Source organism: Neofelis nebulosa, chromosome 17, assembly GCF_028018385.1.
Source record: "Neofelis nebulosa isolate mNeoNeb1 chromosome 17, mNeoNeb1.pri, whole genome shotgun sequence".
In the NCBI taxonomy this organism is placed as follows: Eukaryota; Metazoa; Chordata; class Mammalia; order Carnivora; family Felidae; genus Neofelis; species Neofelis nebulosa.
The window spans coordinates 55,888,366-55,911,073 of NC_080798.1; the positions used below are offsets into that span (position 1 = coordinate 55,888,366).

Here is a 22,708-nt window from a genome sequence, read left to right on the forward strand (position 1 = left end):
AGCCTTACTATTTCCATTCTATCATCTTACCATCATCGCCAAGTCAACACATCTGAAACCAGAGTTGTCATCGGCAATTCAAAGTTTTCTGCCCTTCTTTTGGTTTTTCTCCTGGTCTTTAAAATTTCAGAGCTTTGAGATTTCTTTTCTTTTTTTTTTTAAAGTTTATTTATTTATTTTGAGAGAGAGAGAGAGAGAGAGCAGGAGAGGGGCAGAGTGAGAATTTCAAGCAGGCCCTGCACTGTTAGTACAGAGCCTGGTGTGGGGCTTGAACTCACAAACCATGAGATTATGCCCGGAGCCAAAATCAAGAGTCAGATGCTTAACCGACAGGCCTACCCAGATGTCCCTGAGCTTTCTTTTATTTGTTTCTCCCTTTGCCTTTCCCTCCTTTCTCCCATCCAATCAGTCACCAAGATGTATGGAGTCTTACTTCATCACATCCAGCTTTAAATCCTTATGTCCCAAAGAAACTCTAGAATGAAGTTCATCTGTAGGACACGGAAGACACCTAAGGTATTTTATAAAGTTGTTAAGGCAGTGGCAAGAAATCAAAACAGATGGCAAGCATATGTACCTCATAGGCAGGTGTTTGTAAAAAGATAGGAGCAAAACTCTTAAATGATGTTTGTAGTTTCCTCCAGTGAGGAAGAGCAGAGAAATGCAGCAGAAAACAAAATAAGGAAATCCCTTGCATTTGGCTGACAAGAGTTTTACAGAACAATGGAAAATATTTTGAGCAGGGGGGTAAGGAGCTAGAATGTAAGACAGGATCAGGAGAGTCAAAGCAAGTATAAAACACAATATGTAACCAACCAATCCATTGAAATTAGCATCCAACGTGATGTCAATTTGATGCATCTCTTGGCAAAGTTAATATAAAAGCAATTTTGGAAAACGTGCTTATCTAGGAATTCCTTCCTGGTCTTTTTCTCATTTTGAAGTAGGAGTCATGGAGAGAGAGAGAGATAGGGAATCAGTCACTAATGAATGTTCTCCAAAGGAGCTCACTGTAGCCCTGGCCCATCAGGTTGTCATGAGCCTGGTATCCGTGCCACCTTCTGCATGACAAGAATTTCACTGGGGTAGATTTATCATGGAAGTTTACATCAGCCAGGAGGGGCTGGGCTGGAATTGATAACTCTGTTCCAGTAATCCAGTGCAGCATAGCAAATAACCCCAAATAAAGTGTCTCAGGCTGGTATGAGTAGGTAGCTAGTTTGGTGCGTAGGTGGATCAGTTGGGTAAGCATCCAACTTTGGCTCAGGTCATGATCTCGCGGTTCGTGGCTTCAAGCCCCACGTCGACTTCTGTGCTGACAGCTCAGAGTCTGGAGCCTGCTTGGGATTCTGTGTCTCCCTCTCTCTCTCCGCCCCTCCCCTGCTTGCACTCTGTCTCTCTCTCTCTCTCTCTCTAAAAAATAAACAAATATTAAGAGAAAAGAAGAATAATCGTTCCTCAAATGCATGCACATCCTAATTCCTGGAACCTGGAATATGTGACTTTACCTGGCAAAGGGGGCCTTGCAGGTATGATTGAGTAAAAGAGCTAGAAATGCCAAGATTATCCTGCATTATCTAGATGGTTCAGACACAAGGGTCCTTATAAGGGGGAAGCAGGAGAGTCACAGTCAGAGATGGAGGAAGGGACCAGAGGCCAAGGAATGCAGGAGGCTTCTAGAAGTGGCAAAAGTCAGAGGAACTGATGATTCTCCCTTGGAGACTCCAGAGGAACACAGCCTTGTTGACACCTTCATTTTAGCCCAGTGAAACCTCTGACTTTCGAAACTGTAAGCTAATACATTTTTATTGTTTGAGCCACTAGGTTTGTGGGAATTTGCCGTTAGAAGCAGTAGGAAAGTACACCTGGGTTGATATCAGGTGAAATACCTCTGGGCCCATCCAGTCTCTTCAAAGATGGATGGAGGTCCATCGACACTTCTCCACTGCCTTTCCCACCCTAGCCAGGGAGAGGGGGCTGTGGTGGTGGTGAAGGGGAAGACTGTAGGGCTGACTTTCTTTCTAATACCCAACATAGGCTTTCCATTTCAAGGCTCACTCTGCCCCAGGCCTCCCAAGCACTCCTGGAGGATATCTCTCATTAGTTTTAACTCCCAGACAGACATCCTTCCTAGCAAGGCATTAATTCTTTTTCGTTTGTTTGTTTGTTTAATTTCCACTTTATTGGGCCAATATGTTCAATTCCAGTATTGCGGTAGAAACTCCTGAAGAACTGTCAACATTTCATTCAGTTTAAGCAACAAGGCACCAATTCTCGCCGCAGTGATAAGTGCACGTTTTACAATCCCAGTTTGGCTCTTTCTATATGTCAAACTTTAATTATTTCTGATTAACAACTTAGCACATGTACCTAATTTCCTATTCCAAACATTTTACTTTTCTCTGAACCTGAATACCCGTTCCTTCCACCCTTCTGCAACCCAGGGCCCTGTGGACAGCTTTCACTCCTCATCCTTCATACCATGTTGAGTTGACACAGCATTTTATTGCATTCCCCCCAAAGCAAAGCCAACTTCAGATTGGCTCAGATCTTCAGAACAGATTTCATTAAAGATTTTGTGCAAAGATGGAAGAAAGGACTATACCCTATACAACAAGACTCGTTTTAACGGAAACACTTATAAATGCTCTGTTCTCCTTCCAAAGAATTTCAGCAGGCCGGAGCTTCCCCGCTCTCTCTTTCCTCATAGTTTTAAGGTTCATCCATGTTGTAGCATGCATCAGAACTCCATTCCTATTTATTTATCTATTTATTTAGATTTTATTTTTAAGTAATGTCTATACTCAAGGTGGGGCTCTAAGTCACAACCCAGAGATGAAGAATCTCATGCTCCTCTAACTGAGCCAGTCAGGCACAGGTTGCCCCTGAACTCCATTCCTTTCTAAAGCTGAGTAATTTCCCACTGTATGGGTAGACCATATTTTGTTTATCCATTTATGAGTTGATGGACATTGGGTTGTTCCCACTTTTTGCTATAGTGCGTAACATTGCATTGAACCTTCAAGTGTTTGTGTGCACCCTGAAAACTCTGTGTGAGGGGCACCTGGGTGGCTCAGTCGGTTGGGCGGCCGACTTTGGCTCAGGTCATGATCTCGCAGTCCGTGAGTTGAAGCCCCGCGTCAGGCTCTGTGCTGACAGCTCAGAGCCTGGAGCCTGTTTCGGATTCTGTGTCTCCCTCTCTCTGACCCTCCCCCATTCATGCTCTGTCTCTCTCTGTCTCAAAAATAAATAAACGTTAAAAAAAATTAAAAAAAAAAAAAAGAAAACTCTGTGTGAGAGTTAGCTCTATCACTTTCCACGACCTTGGGTAAGTCGGTTAAACTCTCTGCACTTTTGATTTTTTTTTTTATCTTCTAAAGTGGTGTTAGTGAGGATAATAATTGAACCTACCTCACAGGATAGTTATGACCATTAAGTACCTTTAGAACTAATGTTAAAGTACTCAGAACAGTGCCTGGCATAGAGTAGATGGCAAATAAATATTAACAGCTCTTATGAAGCATTCATTATACTTCAAGCATTTGTTGGGTACTATCAGATCTATAATCCCAAGAACTCTGCCAAGTATTAGTATCCCCATTTCGGAGTTGTGAAAACTGAGGTTCAGAAGAGTTATGTGACTGGCCCTCCAGTTAGAACTGGAATTTGAACTTTGGCTCCACATTGATTCACCAAGCCACAGCCTCCCCTGTTGATTCAGCTGGTTCTCATGTGTTACCACCATGCCAACCACAAGGCCAAGAACCTCAAGAGCTTGTCCCAAAGCTATCACCTCCACCATTTTCCTCTTCCTGTTAACCCCACTACTATATGATCACACCAACCTTACCCCCGTTCCCAGGTGGGAATAAGGTCAACATAACCTATATCTAGTGTTTATTTATTTATTTTGAGAGAGAGAGAACAAGAGTGTGAGTGGGGGAGGGCAGAGAGGGAGAGGGGCAGAGAGAAAGGGAGACGGAATCCTAAGCAGGTTCCATACTGTCAGCACAGAGCCTGACACAGGGCTCAAACCCACGAACCATGAGATCATGACCTGAGCCAAAACCGAGAGTCAGATGCTTAACTGACTGGAGCCACTCAGTTGCCCCATTCTACATCTAAATCCACTCCTATGGATGGGAAGTTATAGGACTGGGGTAGGGAGGAAACACAGCTTCTTTAACATCTTTTCCAGGAGATCGGGGAAGAGTCCACCACGTGGTGAATACACCCTCCTCTCCCTCATCTCCCATCCCCAAAGAAAGAACAAGAAACAGAAGGGGTGCAAGAGATACCACATAGCTCTGGAGATAGAATCAGGTTTCAAAAGGAAGAGGAAGCCAGCCTCCTAGAATGGAGACAAACTACCCAGGTTTGGAAACTGTCTTTACCACCGACAACCTAGTGACCCAGAACAAAGTCCTGAACCTCTGGGCTGCAGCTTCCTCATGGGACTTTGGGGATAAGAATAACCACTTCTTCTGAGGGCCCTGCTAAGACGATATGCAGGGACACGCGCTTAAGCAGCAGCCTCGCACCGGACAGGTGGCAGACTTGAGGGGCCTCTCTGAGACTGGCCGTGGTTGCGCCTGTACAGGGCTTTTTATCCTGACAGCCACTGGCATCGCCACCCCTGACTGTGACACCGAGTTACCTTCCATCCAGCCCACTGCCTGTCACACACTGGCCCCCGGGGACACATCACCCCCACAGGTCATTACTTCCACATCCGACCACACCTGCTCTAGGAGAAACCTAACCCTGTAATCGTGTTTATCATCCCTCTCACAGAAACAGAATAGCTCTTTAATCCCTGCAAGGCAGTTGGATAAATATTGAACCAAGTATTAGAGGAATTGGGAGGCAGCTCTGATTGATTGTACAAAGGGCAGTTGAAAAATCTTTGTTTGAGAGTTCTGAGAGCCTTTTCTGGCCAGTTTTGCCCTTAAGTTGCAGAGTAAACAGTTGCAGGCTATGCTTGAAGAAGAATGGTTGAAAACAAACCTTATACAACAACTCCGACCCCAGGGATGTTCAGCCAGTTGTGGTTTGCATCCTGCTCTTCTATTTACTTGCTGGGTAATTGCAGACTGGTCACCCCACTTTTCTACGAGTCTGAGTCGATTTTATCATCGGTCCACAACAGAGTGATGCAGCATGTTTCTTGGGTGATGCCTGAGTCTGGGGCAACATATCTCAGCCTCAGTATTATTGGTATTTGAGGGGAGGCGAATTCTTTCTGTGTGGGACTGTCTGATGTCCTGCGGGATATTTAGCAGCGTCGGTGTTCTTGACCCAGTAGATGCAAGCAGCACCCACCTCCGGTGATGACAACTCTTCAGATGTTGCCACATGGGGCGGGGGGAGGGCAGGAGGGGAGCATGTGTACATGTGTGTGCAAGTGCACACGTGTGCAAAATTGCCCCCAGTAGAGAACCTCTGGTCTTGGCTGTAGATTTCAATGCATTTGTGCGTTCTGAGTGCTTAGCCCAGCTACAGGTGCATAGAAAGCACACTAGTAAAAGCAGGACCTCTCTACTGAGAGAAAGTAATAGTTGCCCACCCCATTGAGCTATTTAAAATGCATTAAAATTACTTTTCATCAAAGTAAGTGGCCCAAGAGGTTCTTACAAGTCGATAAATTATAGGTGTCCTGCAGAGTTCCAGCCTCGAGCAAGGTCATACTTAGTCCAGCAAAGTTGACTATGGGATCAAGCCTGAACTTCTTGCCAGGTGCCTGCCTTAAGGAAACAGCTGCTCAGTGATGTGAGAGGAGGTCACAGCTGAGATCTGCTTCCCTAAAACTCTCACAAAATAAGCAGGGTTAATGTTGGGCAAGGGGAGGAGGTAGAACCAGACTCAGTGACCTTCTCTGTGCTGAGTTGTATTAGATGCTTACACATGCCTAAAATCTTAATTCTAAAGTGTGCCGGGTGCAGATATTAATTCCTTTTCTAGATCAAGTACACTAGCCTGGATCAACCAGCTGGTGAGTGTTGGAGTCAGGGTTGAAAACTGGGTTTGCTTCTTTGACTCCAAGGTCTACGTTCCTCTGACTTTTCCAGACTGTCCAACAAGAATATATTAGACAAATGGGGCATTAAAAACACAGGCCCTAACTCGAGAAGATTTAAATGATGACCAGGAAATGTCAGCAATTTAGGGATGTTTCTTTCACCAACACTTCTCAGACACCAGTGTGTGTGTGTCTTGATTACCTGGAGATCTTATTAAAATGCAGAATTTGGGGCACCTGGGTGGCTCAGTGGGTTAATACTCTGACTTCAGTTCAGGTCATCTCAAGGTTTGTGAGTTCGAGCTCCGCATCAGGCTTCATGCTGACAGTGCAGAGCCTGCTTGGGACCTTCTCTCTCCCCTTCCCCCATTTGTGCCCAAGTGTGTGCACGTGCTCTCTATCTCTCAAAATAATAAATAAATAAACTTTTAAAAAATGCAGAATTTGACTGAGTGACCCTAACTGGTCTAAGAGCCTGCATTTCAGAAACTAGTTCCTGAGTGGATGCTCCTGGTCCCTGGACAACTTTTTCAAATTTCACATGCATTAGAATCACCAGGAAGGCTACTTCAAAACAACGGCAGGAAATCAAAACTATAGTGAGACGGCATTTCATGCCCACTATGATGGCTATAAAAAACAAAACAAAATAAAAACCCAGAACCAACACTTGATGACAAGGAGGTGCCGACACCGGAACCCTCATGAGTTGCTGACGGGAATGTAAAATGGCCCGGCCTCTGTGGAAAACATTTGGTGGTTCCTTAACAAGTTTCACATAGAATTACATATGAGCCAGCAACTCCAGTCCTACGTATATACTAAAGAGAACAGGAAACAGGTGTTCAAACAAAAACTTGTACACGGATGTTCGTAGCATTCATTATTCATATTGGGAGAGGTGGAAACAACCCAAATGTTGTTGAAATGATAAGCAAAATGTCATCTATCCATACACTGGAATATTATTAATACATAAAAATGAATGAAGAACTGATACATGGTACAGAATGGATGAACCTTGAAAAGATTATGGGGACAGAAGCCAGACACAAAAGGCCATGTATTGGATGATCCTATTTATCTGAAATGCTCCGAAGAGGCAAATCCAGAAAGATGGAAAGCATATTAGCATTGGGGCGGGGGGGGGGGGGGGGGAGGAGGAGGAAAGGGAATGAGAGGGGACAACTTAAGGGATGGAGGGGGCTTGCTTTGGGTGTGATGCAAATGGTATGGAGCTAGACAGCAGTGATGCTTACATGATATTGTGAATGTACTAAATGCCACTGAATTGTATACCTTAAAATGGCTAAATGGTGAATTTTAGGTTGTATGTATTTTACCACAATAACGAAGAAAATTCTGTGCCCACCCCCAAGATTTCTGATTCAATAGCCCTAGCTCGAGTGGGATCTGAGGATTTGTCCTTCTAAAGATTCTCAGCGGCGGTTGGTTCCCAACCACACTTGGAGTGACAACGTCCCAGACTTTGATACTCAAATAGTTTGTCACATCCCCGGAGACTGTCAGATTACAAGGGAGCCACCAGATACTATTAGTGTCAAATTTCTGCTAACCAGGCCTCAAGGAGTTTAGCAAACCTGCCTCCCCTGGGACCATGTGCCTGGTCTGTGTTTCCAGCTTGAAAGAACTCAATAAAGGAATGGAGTTTGTTGCCTGAGTTGACTCCAGATCACCTTGGAGGAGGGAGACCCTGGCTGGGAGTCCTCATTACATTCTCCTGAGAAAAGGTCAAGTGAGTTCTGTTTTAGGAAGGTATTAGAGAATGAGATAGTTTGTGTGAGCATGGGACCCCAGACCCCTGTTCTTTAACAAAGAACAAAAATTCAACAAAGCGAATTTCAAAGGCCTAAGTAGCTCTATTAACTGATTCATGAATTAGGGGGAACCCTATCTATCATGTAAAGGGGAGCTCTGAGGAGTTGCATAAAACGGAAGGTTTTTATAGGAAGGAGGGTGGGGTATGGAGATTATTAGCAAAAGAAAAGAAAGGATTGCCTCTGGTAAATTCACTTTCCCTAAGGGGTTAGAGGGTCTTATCATGACTTCATCTTCCTTTGGGGGTGGTGGGGAGGGTATGTGACAGATTACCTCACTGGTGCTGATGAGAAAACCCTCGACTGACCCAGGTAAGACTACATGTCTGGAGGAAGTTGAAACTACAGTTGTTTTAGGTATTAAGCCTCCTGTTGGTGATGTGGCCTAGCATAAGCGACTTCATTTGGGGCCTATGGTTTTTCTTTTTGACGCCATATACAGGAGTGTCATCCTCGGGGCGCCTGGGTGGCTCAGTCGGTTAAGCGTCCGACTTTGGCTCAGGTCATGATCTCGCGGTTCATGAGTTCAAGCCCCGCGTGGGGCTCTGTGCTGATAGCTTGGGGCCTGGAGCCTGTTTCAGATTCTGTGTCTCCCTCTCTCTCTCTGACCCTCCCCCGTTCATGCTCTGTCTCAAAAATAAATAAACGTTAAAAAAAATTAAAATAAATAAATAAATAAAGGAGTGTCATCCTATACCCATTTCTACTGTGGATTGTCCTATAATTCAACTTAATTCTGACAATATCTACCTGGAAAGAACATCAGATCCTAAAGGTTAAGGGCTCAGTCCTGTAAGACTGTCCCCCCACCCCCACTTCAGATGCCAGATTGTCACCTGTGCCTCTGGACCCGCCAGCTGTAGAAGAGAGGTTCCAACGACCTTCTCCTTGGGTTCAATTAATTTGCTAGGGCTGCTCACAGAACCCGGGAAACCTGCTTACTTACTAGATTACCAGTTTATTACACAGAACATTAAAGGCTATGCATCACCAGTTAGATGAAGAGATACATAGGACACAGCATAGGAAAAGGCCAGGGAGCCTCCATGCTCTCTGAATCTGTGTGTTATGTGTTCACCACCTGGAAGCTTTCCAAACCTCCTCCTTTTGGGTGTTTATGGAGGCTTCATTACCTAGGCACAATTAATTAAGTTTTCTGGCCATCAGTCTGCAGCCCCTAGCCCGGTAGCTGGGGGATTGGGAAAGGAGGGAAGGTTCTGCCCCTCTAATGGAGCTGTTGGTTCCTTCAGCAACCAGTCCCCACCTTTAGGCAAGCTCCTGTCACCTCATTAACATAACAAGACACTTTTGCTGCTGTCACCACTTAGGAAATTCCAAGCATTTTAGGAGCTGTGTGCTAGAAATGGGTCCAAGACCATATACATCTCTTATTATAAATCACAATATGACTTCCTTCCTATACAGCCTCAGGCTGAAAGGTTGCGATATTTCTGCCTGCTGCTGTCACTTGTAAAACCCTTTGTCTCCCATAATTCCTACGTACCCACTATATGCTAGTGTTTGGTAGAAAAGAGAGGATCTCCCTGTGTTGATCCAGGGGCACTGAAGAGTTTTTGAGGTCCTGTGTGACCTCAGAGGACATCGAGGCCATTTGGCTGGTAGAACCTCAGGAAATGTTACGAACTTATTGTGTATGCCACACCAAGAGAGGCAGGAAGAGTCCCTGTCTGAGGACACTTGGGAGAGAGAGAAGGTCTCTAGAATTCTGTAGACTCTAAAATTGTAATTTGAAGTCTCCCTTGGTTTTAGTCCATGACCAACAGTATCAACAGTATGAATGCTGAGTTTATTCAACTGTCAGGTAACAAAGTCATTGAATATTTCCCTGAGACAAACTGGGTAGAGGAACATGGAATCTTCTGGAGGGGGATGGGATGCTAGAGTCACGGTGGCTACACTAAGGATAGAAATTTTGCAGTTAGGAAGGGGGAAGGAGTCCATAGGTCTGTATGTGGTCGGTTAAAGTAAGTCCCGTTGTTGACCGGGTATTAAGTCACCCCAGGTACTGAATCATTTATTAGAATTGGCTACTTAGAATCTGTTGTGGGGAAGCCTAACATTCAACGTTGATGTGTCCTAAGCAAGTGCTGCACTGAGGGCAAAGTTTTACTTTTACATTACCCACATCTGTGAGGGGGGTTACGTGTGGGATGGGGTGGGAAAGAGGTATACTGTCACTTTAAATTTGGTTGCAACCTTGGCAGATGTTTCCAAAGCTCTAGCTTGTTCAGGAGGCTTTTCTCATTTTTTTAAGATTTCACATAGGCTAGGCCTTATTTTCTTGGCCTCCGATGCCAAACTTCAAAAAACTTAAATTTTTAGTTTCAGTTACAAAACTTTAGAAGACTTTATGGGCCTTTGTACAGCCAAAGACCTACTTGGGAGGTAAGTAAGGCTCCCTTGTTAAGCGTGTCTTAAAGGGAGTTTGTATTTTGTAACTTTCACTTGGAAAGGATTATAGATTCACAGAAAGTTGCAAGGAAGTGTACAAACAAGTCCTGTTTACCTCCCTAATAACATCTTGCATAGCAATAGTAAAATATCAAAGCCACGTGGGGCACCTGGGTGGCTCAGTCGGTGGAGCATCCGACTTCGGCTCAGGTCATGATCTCGTGGTTCGTGAGTTTGGGCCCCACGTCAGGCTCTGTGCTGACAGCTCAGAGCCTGGAGCCTGCTTCGGATTCTGTGTCCCCTTCTCTCTCCGCCCCACCCCTGCTTGTGCTCTCTCTCTCTTTCAAAAATGAATAAACATTAAAACAAATTTAAAAAATATCGAAGCCATGTAATGGACATTACTACGATGCACAGAATTACTGAGATTTCACCAGTTATATCTGCATTCGTTTATGTGTGTGCTCATAGGTCTGTGCAGATCTATCACATATATAGCTTCCTGTAACTCCTAACGCAATCAAGATACAGAACTGTTCCATCACCATAGGATCTCCCAAGATAACCCTCTATGGCCACATCCACTCTCTCACTCCCATTCCCAACCCTGACAACCATGAATCTGCTCTCCTCCATCTCTATCACTTTATTTCAAGAATATTACATAAACGAAATCATTCAATATGCGAACTTTTGAGACTGGCTTTCACTCAACGTAACTTGAAAGGAATATATTTTGACCGAGGTTTATACAGCTCACAAAAACTGCCTTCATCCAGCATAGCATTACAAAATTTCTTTAATTTCGGTCCCGAAACACAACATATCCCACCTCTCTGACATCTGTGAGATATAGGTCAGGGATAAACACTGCCAGGTCCTTATCCAACTTCTGAGATCATATGTGAGCCTTCTATAGCCAAAACAGAAATCATAGGGTGTTTTTTTCCCCCCAGATTGCAAGCTGTTATTAGCATTTACATGTCCAGAGGACATGGAAAATTTTCAGAGGTGTTCTTTAGAAGTGTTTAACAACCCTGTCTGCATATTAGAATCACCTGGGGGAGCTTTAAAACATTCCAGAGCCTGTGAACCACAAACCAATTAAATCACATGGGAGTGGGGACAGGAATAGATTTTTTTTTAAAGCTCCCCAGGCAATTCTAACTGGCTACCAAGTATGAAAACTGTTCTAAAACAATTAGCTGCAAGAGACAGAGGTGCTTAAAACTTGGGGTCGTGGAAGTAAATCAGATTCACCTGCGTAATCGGGGAACACCACAAAAGCTTAGGCTTTTTCCTCCTTGACGGACCTTGACCTCAGGGTGCTTCGTTAGCTCCCGAGGTGATTCTGATGTTCCCCAAAGTCTGAGAACCACTGACTCAGAGCACTGTCCTCACACTAAAATCACCTGCAGTGTTTTATTTAAACACTGATGGATGTTCAGATCCCACAGCCAGAATGTTTGTATTTCATTGCTCTAGAGTACAGCCTGGGCATTCCTTTTTGTTTTATTATGTTTTAATGTTCCCAAGGTGATTCTACTATGCCTACTGAGTTATGGAATTAAAAAAACAAAATTTAAAAACGAACACAAAGTGTATATTCGTCTCTCTGGTTTCATTTAATGTCAGCTGGTGGATGAGTATGTGAATTTCCAAGACGTAGCTCCTTGGAATTACATCAGTTCTCTGCATGGTCATTAAGGCTGTAACCCACATATACACCCAGGGTTGCACATCCCTTACCAGCTTTCCCCGTACCCCGTACCCCGGTGGATAAGCCCTCTACTTTGGAAGTCAAGTTTCCTCTGTAGAAATGGAAATAAGCTTACCAAGTTCGTGGCAACCTCTTGCCTTGCTGCCTTCTGGCAATAGGATTTTCACCTGAGGAGAGAAAACCAGAAATTAAGAATCTAACTGGGCAATTGGTGCCTGGGTGTCTCAGTCAGTTAAGCGTCCGACTTAGGCTCAGGTCACTGTCTTGAGGTTCGTGAGTTTGAACCCCGCATTGGGCTCTGTGCTGACAGCTCGGAGCCTGGAACCTGCTTTGGATTCTGTGTCTCCCTCTCTCTCTGTCTCTCTCTGTCCCTTCCCCACTCGTACTCTGTGTGCCTCTCTAAAAAATAAACAAACATGAAACAAATTACAAAAATCTAACTGGGCAGGCAATGAAGGGGTGCATAAGGCCAGGAAGGGAGAGTGCCCCGAGACCCTGTGTGGCTCTTGTACAGCAAGCTTTGCACATCTCCACTTACTTCATCTGATGCCCCCAGGAATCTCAGGTACTGATTTGAAACATTAACAGCAGGGTTGCATCTATGAGTTGAGCCTTCCAGGACTGCCATTTGGTAGGTCAGAAATGGTCTAACAATGTCAATTTCACAGAGTGCAACACCATACAAAACATAATGTGTCTTAACTCTTTGGTCCAAGTGTGTTTTCTGTTTAGGTTGATAACAGGGGATGTGACGAATTCTTACCACCTGTCATGCCGTCCGTTACACAGTGCATCTCCATGATCGCACCTATTCAGAAATATGTGACCAAAACCCTAATGTAACAGTTCAAGGTTTAGTAGTCGAAAAAAAATAATCACTTGGATTGGTTTTATTTTTATTTTATTTTATTTTATTTTATTAATTAATTAATTAATTTATTTATTTATTTTTAAGTAGGCTCCATGCCCAATGTGGGGCTCGAACTCAAGAGTCTCATGCCCTCCTGACGGAGCCAGCCAGTCTGGTTAGCAAGCAAGTCTAGGGTGGGTCCTAGGAACCCACTAAACAAGTGATGAAGGAGCCAGAGCCAATCTGATAGCAAAGCACAAGCTAACACCCACAAGCGACCCTCCCCCCCACCAGGAGGGATCTGAGTGACATTCCTCAGGCACTCCTGGCTGCCCAAGAGCAAAGGACAGGGAAAAACAAGCGGTTAAATGATAGAGATCACAGTCTTGCAAGACAAGAGTCTTCATTGCTTTGCAACTGTCTTAATGAGTTACAAGAAAAAAAGGCAATCTCTAGAAATCTATAGAGTCAATTTCCTGGAGCCCTAACATCACCCTCCCCTCCACTGGCATGGGGAATAAAGAAAATGTAGGTAAAATTAAATTTCCTTACAACCTGGAGCCCACTGACAAATATTCGAGATAGGCAGAGTAAAACATTCCTCCAACAAACTCCCAACTGTCTTAATGTTAATGCCTTACTAAGGGAAAAATAACTTTAGCTCTACAATTCACAAGGCCTCCAGTATCTTAAGAGTCCTCTTTATCATATGAAATTCCTTTTGGAAACCTCCCTTTTCCTTTATGCCCCTCTGCCCAGCTCCATAGTATATAATCAGTCACTCTTCACAACCCCAGTGTAGCTCTTTCTGCCTGCCCATAGCTCCTGTCTCCATGCTTTAATAAAATCACCTTTTTGCACCAAAGACATCTCAAGAATTCTTTCTTGGCCTTCTGCTCGGGACCCCCACCAGCACTCCAAAACCACATCACAAGTACTGTGGGAGATCCTGAAACAGGTGCACTTACTAATCTATGAAACACCAAACAAATGGAGCCTTTTGGGCTGTTGAGATAATTGTGAAAACCTTGAGTAACACTCTTGTATGGAGCTCACTTTGTGCCCGGCACTATTCTAATATATTGATATAGTCAACCTTCACAACAGCTCTATGATACATATACTATCATTATTATTAATTTACAGATTAAAAGACAGAGGTACATAAACATAAAGGGTGCTTGCGTGGTTCAGTTGGGTCGAACTTTCAGTTTCTGCTCAGGTCATCATCTCGCAGTTTGGTAAGCTTGAGCCCTGCATCGGGTTCTGTGCAGACAGTATAGACCATGCTTGGGATTCTCTCTCTCCCTCTCTCTCTGCCCCTCCTGTAGTCAAGCTGTTTCTGTATCTCTCAAAATAAATAAATAAACTTTAAAATTAAAAAAAAAGAGGTAAATAAACATAAAATTTTATGTACCTAATTTTAATAGATTTTACTAATCAATGGCAGAGCTGGGATTTGAACCTAGGCAGTGTTGGCTCAAAGATCAGCTCTTCACTGCTCCCCTCTGCTAACTGGCCTCGAAGCTGGCCAAACTCCCCTCATCTATAAAATTGTGGAGAAGTGAGGATGGTCTAGCCCTGCAAACTGGGTTGCAAACTAGAACAAGTTGCTTTAACTGGCCTTTCTCGCCAGTAAATGGAAACGTTGGATCTGGAATTCTTAAAATTTTGTGAAACTAGAAATCACTTTTAAAAAGCATCAGCAGGTTATCTGAAGCAAGACAGGAACCTAAGTTTAAGGTTTGATGCCAGATGCTGGATCGAAATTTCATCACTTAAGCCTTAGGATTCTTTCTTTCTTTTTTTCTTTCTCTCTCTTTCTTTCTTTCTTTCTTTCTTTCTTTCTTTCTTTCTTTCTTTCTTTCTTTCTTTCTTTCTTTCTTTCTTTCTTTCTTTCTTTCTTTCTTTCTTTCAATTTTTCTTTAAAATTTATTTATTTTTGAGAGACAGAGAGAGACTGAGCATAAGCGGGGGAGGGCCAAAGCGGTGGGTGGAGACACAGAATACAAAGCAGGCTCCAGGCTCTGAGCTGTCAGCACAGGGCCCGACGGGGCTCAAATCCACAGACCATGAGATCATGACCTGCCCGAAGTCGGAAGCTTAACCAATTGAGCCACTCAGGTGCCCCTATTTATTTGTTTTTAATGTTCATTTGCTATATTTTGAGAGAGAGAGAGAGAGAAAGTGAGTACGAGTGGGGGAGAAGCAGAGAGAGAGAAAGGAGGAGAGAGAGAGAAAGAATTCCAAACAGGCTTCATGCTCAGTCTGACTTGGGGCTCAATCTCACAACTGTGAGACTGTGACCTGAACGGATATCAAGAGTCAGATGCTTAACCAACTGAGCCATACAGGTGCCCAGGATAAGTGACAGGGATGAACTTCACAGTAGCTAAAACAGAAGAGGGAAAAGGAATTTATTAGTTTACCAACTGACTAGATAGAACTAAGTCTAAGATGGGATCATCCTAACTCTCCCCCATCTCCACTCCCTATTGCCCTCAACACCCCCACTTCCAACTCCTGCTCCCCTCTTCTTGCTCTGGTTTCCTTTGCTTACCTTCTCTGATGTGGTAGCAAAAGTGGCCTGGGGGTTCAAGTTTTCTACCATTGCATACTTACGTAGCCGGGAATAAACAATAAGGCCATCTCCCTTCTGCCATCTACATCAGGACTCTGGCTCAACTGAGGTCACATGCTCAGCCCCAACCCAATCTCCAAGTCCAGGGAATGGGGTATTGGGACTGCCCAGTCTGCCCCTTTGCATGAGAAGGACAAAACCTTTGATCGATAGCCTTCCTACAAAAGCAGGGAGGTAAGGATGAGTATTTCCCAAAAGAGAATTATGTGATCCAGACCAAAGCTTTAATAATCATGTAAGAATAAGGATGATAATTGGCATGAACTATTCTAGGTATCTCTACCTCAATGCCTGTGCTCTCCCCATCTCCCCACTTCCCAGTTTTTTTGAGATATAATTGACATATAACATTGTACTCGTTTAAGGTGCACAATATCCTGATCTGATACATGTATATATTGCAAAATGATTACCACAAAAGGTTAGTTACCATCCATCACCTCACAGAGATACCATTTTTTTTCTTGTGATTAGAACTTTCAAGGTTTACTCTCTTAGCAAATTTTCAAATATACAATACACTATCATTAACTGTCGTCACTATGCTGTACATTACATCCCTGGAACTTATTTATGTTGTAACTAGAAGTTTGTACATTTTGACTGCCTTCACCCATTTCACCCCCACCCTCCACCTCTGGTAACCACCAACCTGTTCCCTATATCTATGAGTCTGGTTTTTGTAGATTCTACCTAAAAGGGAGATTACATACTATCTCTTTTTTCTTTCTGATTTATTTCACTTAGCATAATGCCCTCAAAGCCCTCAAGATCCTCAAGGTCTATCCATGTTGTTGCAAATGGCAGGATTTCCTTCCTTTTTAATGGTTGAATAATATTCTATTGCACATATGTACTACGTTTTCTTTATCCATTCATCCTTCAATGGACACCTAGATTGTTTCCATGTCTTGGGCATTGTAAATGATGCTACAATAAACACGGGGTGCAGATGCTGTGCACTTTTTTAATTGAAATTTTTATGGAGATTATCATAGATTTAGCCAAAGTTTTAAGAAGGAATAGAGAGAGATCTTATGTACCTTTGACCTGGGTATATATGGTTAAATTTTTCGTAACTATAGTACAACATTATAAGTAGTATACTGATAATGATAACTTACCAGTTTTATGCAGATTTGCCCAATTATATCTGTACTTATATGTATTCATTTCCATACATTTTATCATCTCGTTTTCCTTTTTTTAAAATGTGTTTTTAAATTTATTGTTGAAAGTGAGAGAGAGACAGACAGACAGAACGTGATTGGGGGAGAGGCAGAGACAGAGGGAGACACAGAATCTGAAGCGGGCTCCAAGCTGTCAGTACAAACACCAACACAGGACTCGAACCCATGAACTGCAAGATCATGACCTGAGCTGAAGTTGGATGCTTAACCGACGGAGCCACCCAGGCACCCCTCATTTTCCTTTTAATTGCATTGTATGACTTTCACATCATGGGTAGACAATCAAATTCAAGGCATGGTTTCATTAAATGACTAGAAATGGCCAATGTCTCTACTGAGATTGCTCTTTAACAAACCAGATCACGGTCATTGCAGTCATGTTTTCCCTGTGGGCAGAAGTGAGCTCAGTGTTTTATAGTGGTCTGGGAAGAGGTAGCTGAAAACCTATCAGACAACAGTTTGTTCTACCTACTACATATCATAAGGTGATGACTTAAGTATCTCTTAATAAATGATCTTCAATAAATGTTAGATGTGAGCATGAGCCATATTTTGTGGTCTCTGATACACTGAAAACTTTAACGTTTGGATAGAGGTAGGAATCAGGCCAAGAGAACTCAGGGCTAGGAAGATATTCTCCCATGGATGGAACAGGTCTGACCAGAGGAATAAGAGACTTTGGCAGGGAAGAGGAATCATTTGCAAAGTTCTGAAGTCAGAAGAACAAAGACAAGCACATGTGGAAAACTGGACCCATGTTTGGTTTGGTGAGAAATCACCAAAGGCTGGGAAAGCTGGTAGGACAGGGATGCCTGGAAAGGTAAGAGCAGGAAACGATGGAGGTCCTCCACCCATCCATAGATAGTTGTGCAAGTGTCCTGGGGGATTTAGGCAGAGAAAAATACCCATGAAGTCATCTTTGACATTTGCTGACATGTCTATGGTCTCTGGAAGCCAGGTGGTGGTGTTTTCCTCCTCCCTCCATTCCTTCCTTCTTTCCTTCCTTCCTTCCTCCTCCCTTCCTTCCTCCCTTCCTTCCTCCCTCCCTTCCTTCCTCCCTTCCTTCCTTCCTCCCTTCCTCCCTCCCTCCCTCCCTCCCTCCCTCTCTTCCTTCCTTCCTTCCTTCCTCCTCCCTTCCTTCCTCCCTCCCTTCCTCCCTCCCTTCCTTCCTCCCTTCCTTCCTTCCTCCCTTCCTTCCTCCCTTCCTTCCTTCCTTCCTTCCTTCCTTCCTTCCTTCCTTCCTTCCTTCCTCCTTCCCTCCCTCCCTCTTTCCCTTCCCTACCCTTAAAAAATTGAGATATAATTGACATACAATAAACCGTTCATATTTAAAGTACACAATTTGATAAATTTAGACATATGTATGCACCCAGGAAACCATCACCACAATCAAGATGGTAAACATGTCCTTCATCCCCGAAAGTTTCCATGTCCCCCTTTCTAATCCTTCCCCCACCTGCTGCAGGTAACCACTGATCTATCTGTATCGCTATAGATTGGTTTGCATTTTCTAGAATTTTAAATATATGAATCATACAGCACGCACTGGTTTTTGTCTGGCTCTTTCATTCACCATAATTATTTTGAGACTCAACCATGCTGTTGTGTCTATCAACATTCCATTTTTTTAAGACTTTATTTTTGGGGTGCTTGGGTGACTCATGTGGTTAAACGTCCAACTCTCGATTTCGGATCAGGTCATCATCTCAGCGTTGTGAAATTGAGACCCATGCTCAATGTGGAACCTGCTTAATATTCTCTCCCTCTCTTTCTCTCTGTCTCTCTCTCTCCCTCTGCCCCTCCCCACTCTCTCTATTTGAAAAACAGTACTTTTAAGTAATCTCTACACCTAACACGGGGCTCAAACTCACAACCCTGAGATCAAGAGCCCCATTCTCCACTGACTGAGCCAGCCAAGCACCTCTCAAGTTCATTCCTTTTAAGGCACTTAAAAAAAATTGTTTAAATGTTAATTTATTTTTGAGAGAGAGTGGGGAAGGGGGTGGGGGAGAGAGAGGGAGAGAGAGAGAATCCCAAGCATGCTCCACACCCATGAACTGTGAGATCATGACCTGAGTCGAAATCAAGAGTCAGATGCTTAACTGACTGGGCCACCCAGGCGCCCCCCTCTCAATGGACCCTGTAATGGCTGAGTGGTATTCCACTGTGTGGCTACATCCGAGCTTGCTTAGCCATTTGTCCAGGGCTTGCTTTATTGACCAGGGAAACCTTTGCCAAAGCTGAGAGCCCTAATGACCAGCCACCCTGGGTTCCCCATGAGGTCCCCTCAGTGCTATGCTCCCTCACCGTCTTCACCCCTTCCCACTCTCAGCGTCCTCCAGGTAACGAATGCCAGGAACACATCTGCATTCCTTTTCCAAGGCTGCTGTAACAATTGCAGGTGGCTTACAACCAAAGGAACTTGTTCTGCCACGTTCTGGAGCCCAGAAGTCTGAAAGGAAGGTGTTGGCGGGGCCTCCTCCCTCTGAAGGCTCTAGGGGAGGATGCCTTTGTGACTCTCCTAGCTTGTGGGGGCTCCAGGCATTCCTTGGCTTGTGGCCGTATCACTTCAATCTCTGCCTCCATCTCCACATGGTCTGCTCCCCTGTTTTCCTGTGTCTCCTCCTTTTCTGTCTCTTACAAGAAAAGCTATTATTGAATTTAGGGCCTATCCTGATCCAGGATGGTCTCGTTTTGAGATCTGCACTTTAATTACACCTGCAGAGACCTTTATTCCAATTAGGGTCACTCCACTTCTCTGGCTTCCTTTTCCTTCTGCTTTCCATAGCTCCTCCTGAACATCGGGTCCGATGATAGACCCAGTTTCAGGCTGTTTTCCCCAGCTTCTGAGCTAAGTGTGATCAGGTGCCATGAAGAGCATCTACCCAGCCCTAGAGTAAGCCCTTTCTCACTCCCTCATACAGAAATGTCCCATTGTTCCCCATGGTGTGCATTACCCTTTGTTGTGACAAGTATTAGACCCACTTTGTTCAACTACAGGTGCTGGAATGGGCTGACCAGTGCCCCTTCCCCAGGTATGTCCACCTGGAACCTCAGAATGGAGGTTGGCCAACCTGGAAGGTCAGAGGCTGGGACAGATCCTCTTTAACCCACCTGAATCACATTTAGCTTAGACGTTGGGACAGACTACCCTTTATATGGCTTGTCATTGGACTGTGATGGAGCAGCCAGGGAAGCAGAAGCAAAGGAAGCCAGAGGGCAGTTGTGACCAAGAATATGCACTCATCTGGGTACAGAGGGCCCTTGTCTGCTGTGGCCACCACACATACAGGTTCCTGGCATGCAGTAGGTCCTGTTTAAATACTTAGTGGATGAACAGATAAGAACCTCAGACCTAATTTTTTTTCTTTCTCATTACTCCTGCAGGAGGGGTCCCAATAGAGAAACTGGCAGCCTATAGCTCATCCAAGGCAGCTCTGACCATGTTTTCAGCAGTCATGAGACAAGAGCTTTCCAAATGGGGAGTTAAAGTCTCTGTCATCCAGCCTGGAGGCTTCAAAACAAGTAAGTGTCTCAGTTCAGGGGCCCCTCAGCGTTCATCCTGGACGGGATTCTGAGGGTCCTTTGTTCTGACAGAGCTCAAACCAAACTCCTCAGTGGTTGGCCAAAGAGGAGTTGGGATAGATGGGCCTCTTTTAATAATAAAAGGGCAGGGTGCCTGGGGGGAGGGGGGGTGTGCTCAGTCGGTTGGGTTTCTGACTTTGGCTCAGGTCATGGTCTCATAATTCGTGAGTTCAAGCCCCCGCATTGGGCTCTGTGCTGACAGCTCAGAGCCTGGGGCCTGCTTCAGAGTCTGTGTCTTTCTCCCCCATTCACACTCTGTCACTCTCTGTCTCAAAAATAAAAATAAACATTAAAAAAAATAATAAAAGGGCAAGTTCCAGGTTCTTCAGTGTACAGTTGTTCCCCTGCATCAGTTCCACAAAGGAATTTAGTTTTGATGTCATATAGTTTTTTTTTAAAAAATTTTTTAAATGTTTTTATTCATTTTTGAGAGAGAGAGACAGAGACAGAACATGAGTGGGGGAGGGGCAGAGAGAGAGGGAGAACAGAATCGGAAGCAGACTCCAGGCTCTGAGCCATCAGCACAGACCCCGACGCGGGGCTTGAACTCATGGACCACAAGAACATGACCTGAGCTGACATCAGGTGCTTAATTGACTGAGCCCCCCAGGAGCCCCTTTAAAGATTTTATTTCTAAATGATCTCTACACCCAATGCGGGGCTCAAACTTTCAACCTCTGAGACCAAGAGTTACATGCTGTACAGACTGAGCCAGCCCGGTGCTCCTTATTTTTATTTTTAAAATTAATTCATTTTTTTAAGATTAAAAAAATTTTTTTTAAGTAATCTCGACACCCAATGTGGGGCTCAAACTCACAACCCTGAGCCCAAGAGTCGCATGCTCCACAGACTGAGCCAACCACGCACCCCACCCCACACTCATTTTTTTTAATTGAGAAATATATACACACAGAGTTTAACAAATTACTTTAAAAACTCATGCACTTAACAGCCAGATCAAAAAATAAAGCATTGCCAGCGCCCAGAAGTGCCCACATGATCTCCGTCCAGTCCTAGTCTTCCCCATCCTCAACATATAATCACTTTCTTATTTTTTGTAGCAATTGTTCATTTGCTTTTCTTTGCAGTGTTACATACATGCATGCATCACAAACAATAGGATTTGGCTTTACTGGTTATGGAACTTTGAATGGAATCAGCATGTATGTATTCTCATGTCTGCTTTTCTCACTCAACATTGCTTTCACGGTTCATCTGTGTGGTTTGTACCTGCAGGTCACTCATTTTCAGTACTCTGTGAACACGCCACGATTTTTCTATCACTGATGGGATATTTGGGTCACCTTGGGACAATTATGAACAATTCAGCTATGAACCCTTTGGCATGTGACACTTTCGGTGCTGTACATGTATGTGATTTTCCAGTGTCACATTCCCAGGAGTGGAATGACTAGTTCATGGGTTTAATCGTCTTCAGCTTTCGTGGATAATACAAAACCATTTTTAAAAATATTATTCCAGGGGTGCCTGGCTCAGTTGGTTGAGGATCCAACTCTTGTTTTCAGCTCAGGTTCATGATCTCAGGGTCATGAGATCAAGCCCCATGTTGGGCTCTGCACTGAGCACGGAGCCTGCTTAAGATTCTCTCTCTGTCTCTTTCTCTCTCTCTTGCTCTCTCTCTCTCTCTCTGCCTCTCTCCCCTGCTCATGCTCTCTAAAACAAACAAACAAAACAACAAACAACAATAATAATAGTAATAAAATAAAATAAATATTAAAAAAATATTGTTCTAGAGGCACCTGACTAGCTCATTCAGAAGAGTATGTGACTTTTGATCTCGGGGTCTTGAGTTTGAGTCCCATGTTGGGTGTAGAGATTACTTAAATAAACAAAACTTTAAAAATTTTTTAAAAAATATTGTTCCAATTTATACTCCTGTCCTTCCCCTATAGGTCCTAATCTGTATGACAGCCCTGAGCGGTATGCCTAATTGACATCATTTGGCAGGTGTGTGGGGTGGGTGATACATACATGTGGGTATGCGACACACTTTGGTGATTGGCAATCTGAAAGCAGATCTCTAGGTGCAGTGCTCAGTCCTCTCTTTCTATGAGGCTGCCCTCAGTCTAAAGGTGATCCTGATGGGCTCTCTCAAGGCAAGAAGCCAGACAGTGGAAGGCTGAGGACTCAAGTTTGGAGAAGGATGCTCAAAGCTGGGGTGGGGTGGAGGGTGGGGGGCACAAGAAGAGGGATCTTCAGAGAGAAAAAGAGCTTCTGAAGACATTCAAGGAGACAGAAGATTTAATTTTTGAGTCCACGAGGAATGTCCTTCTAATTTTATGGCTGTGGGAGTATGACCCAGTAGGGGCCTTTTCATTTCAGAATTAAATCTCCTGCTGTATTAGACTTTCAATTCTTTAAATAAACCTTGTCTCCTTGTCTTCTTTCCTCACGTGGTAAGGCTGCTGGGAACTCTGTAAGCAAGGCATCAG

At 44.0% G+C, this 22,708-nt stretch overlaps 1 protein-coding gene across 1 annotated transcript in view; it reads left to right on the plus strand.

Annotated features, from left to right (window-relative positions):
* The window catches only part of HSD17B2 (hydroxysteroid 17-beta dehydrogenase 2), an 86,401-nt gene that overhangs the window by 56,272 nt on the left and 7,421 nt on the right, over positions 1 to 22,708 (plus strand). Inside the window, exon 4 of the mRNA XM_058706668.1 lies at positions 20,058 to 20,195. Coding sequence (XP_058562651.1) covers positions 20,058 to 20,195 — 138 coding nt within the window. The remainder of the gene's footprint in view (positions 1 to 20,057; positions 20,196 to 22,708) is intronic.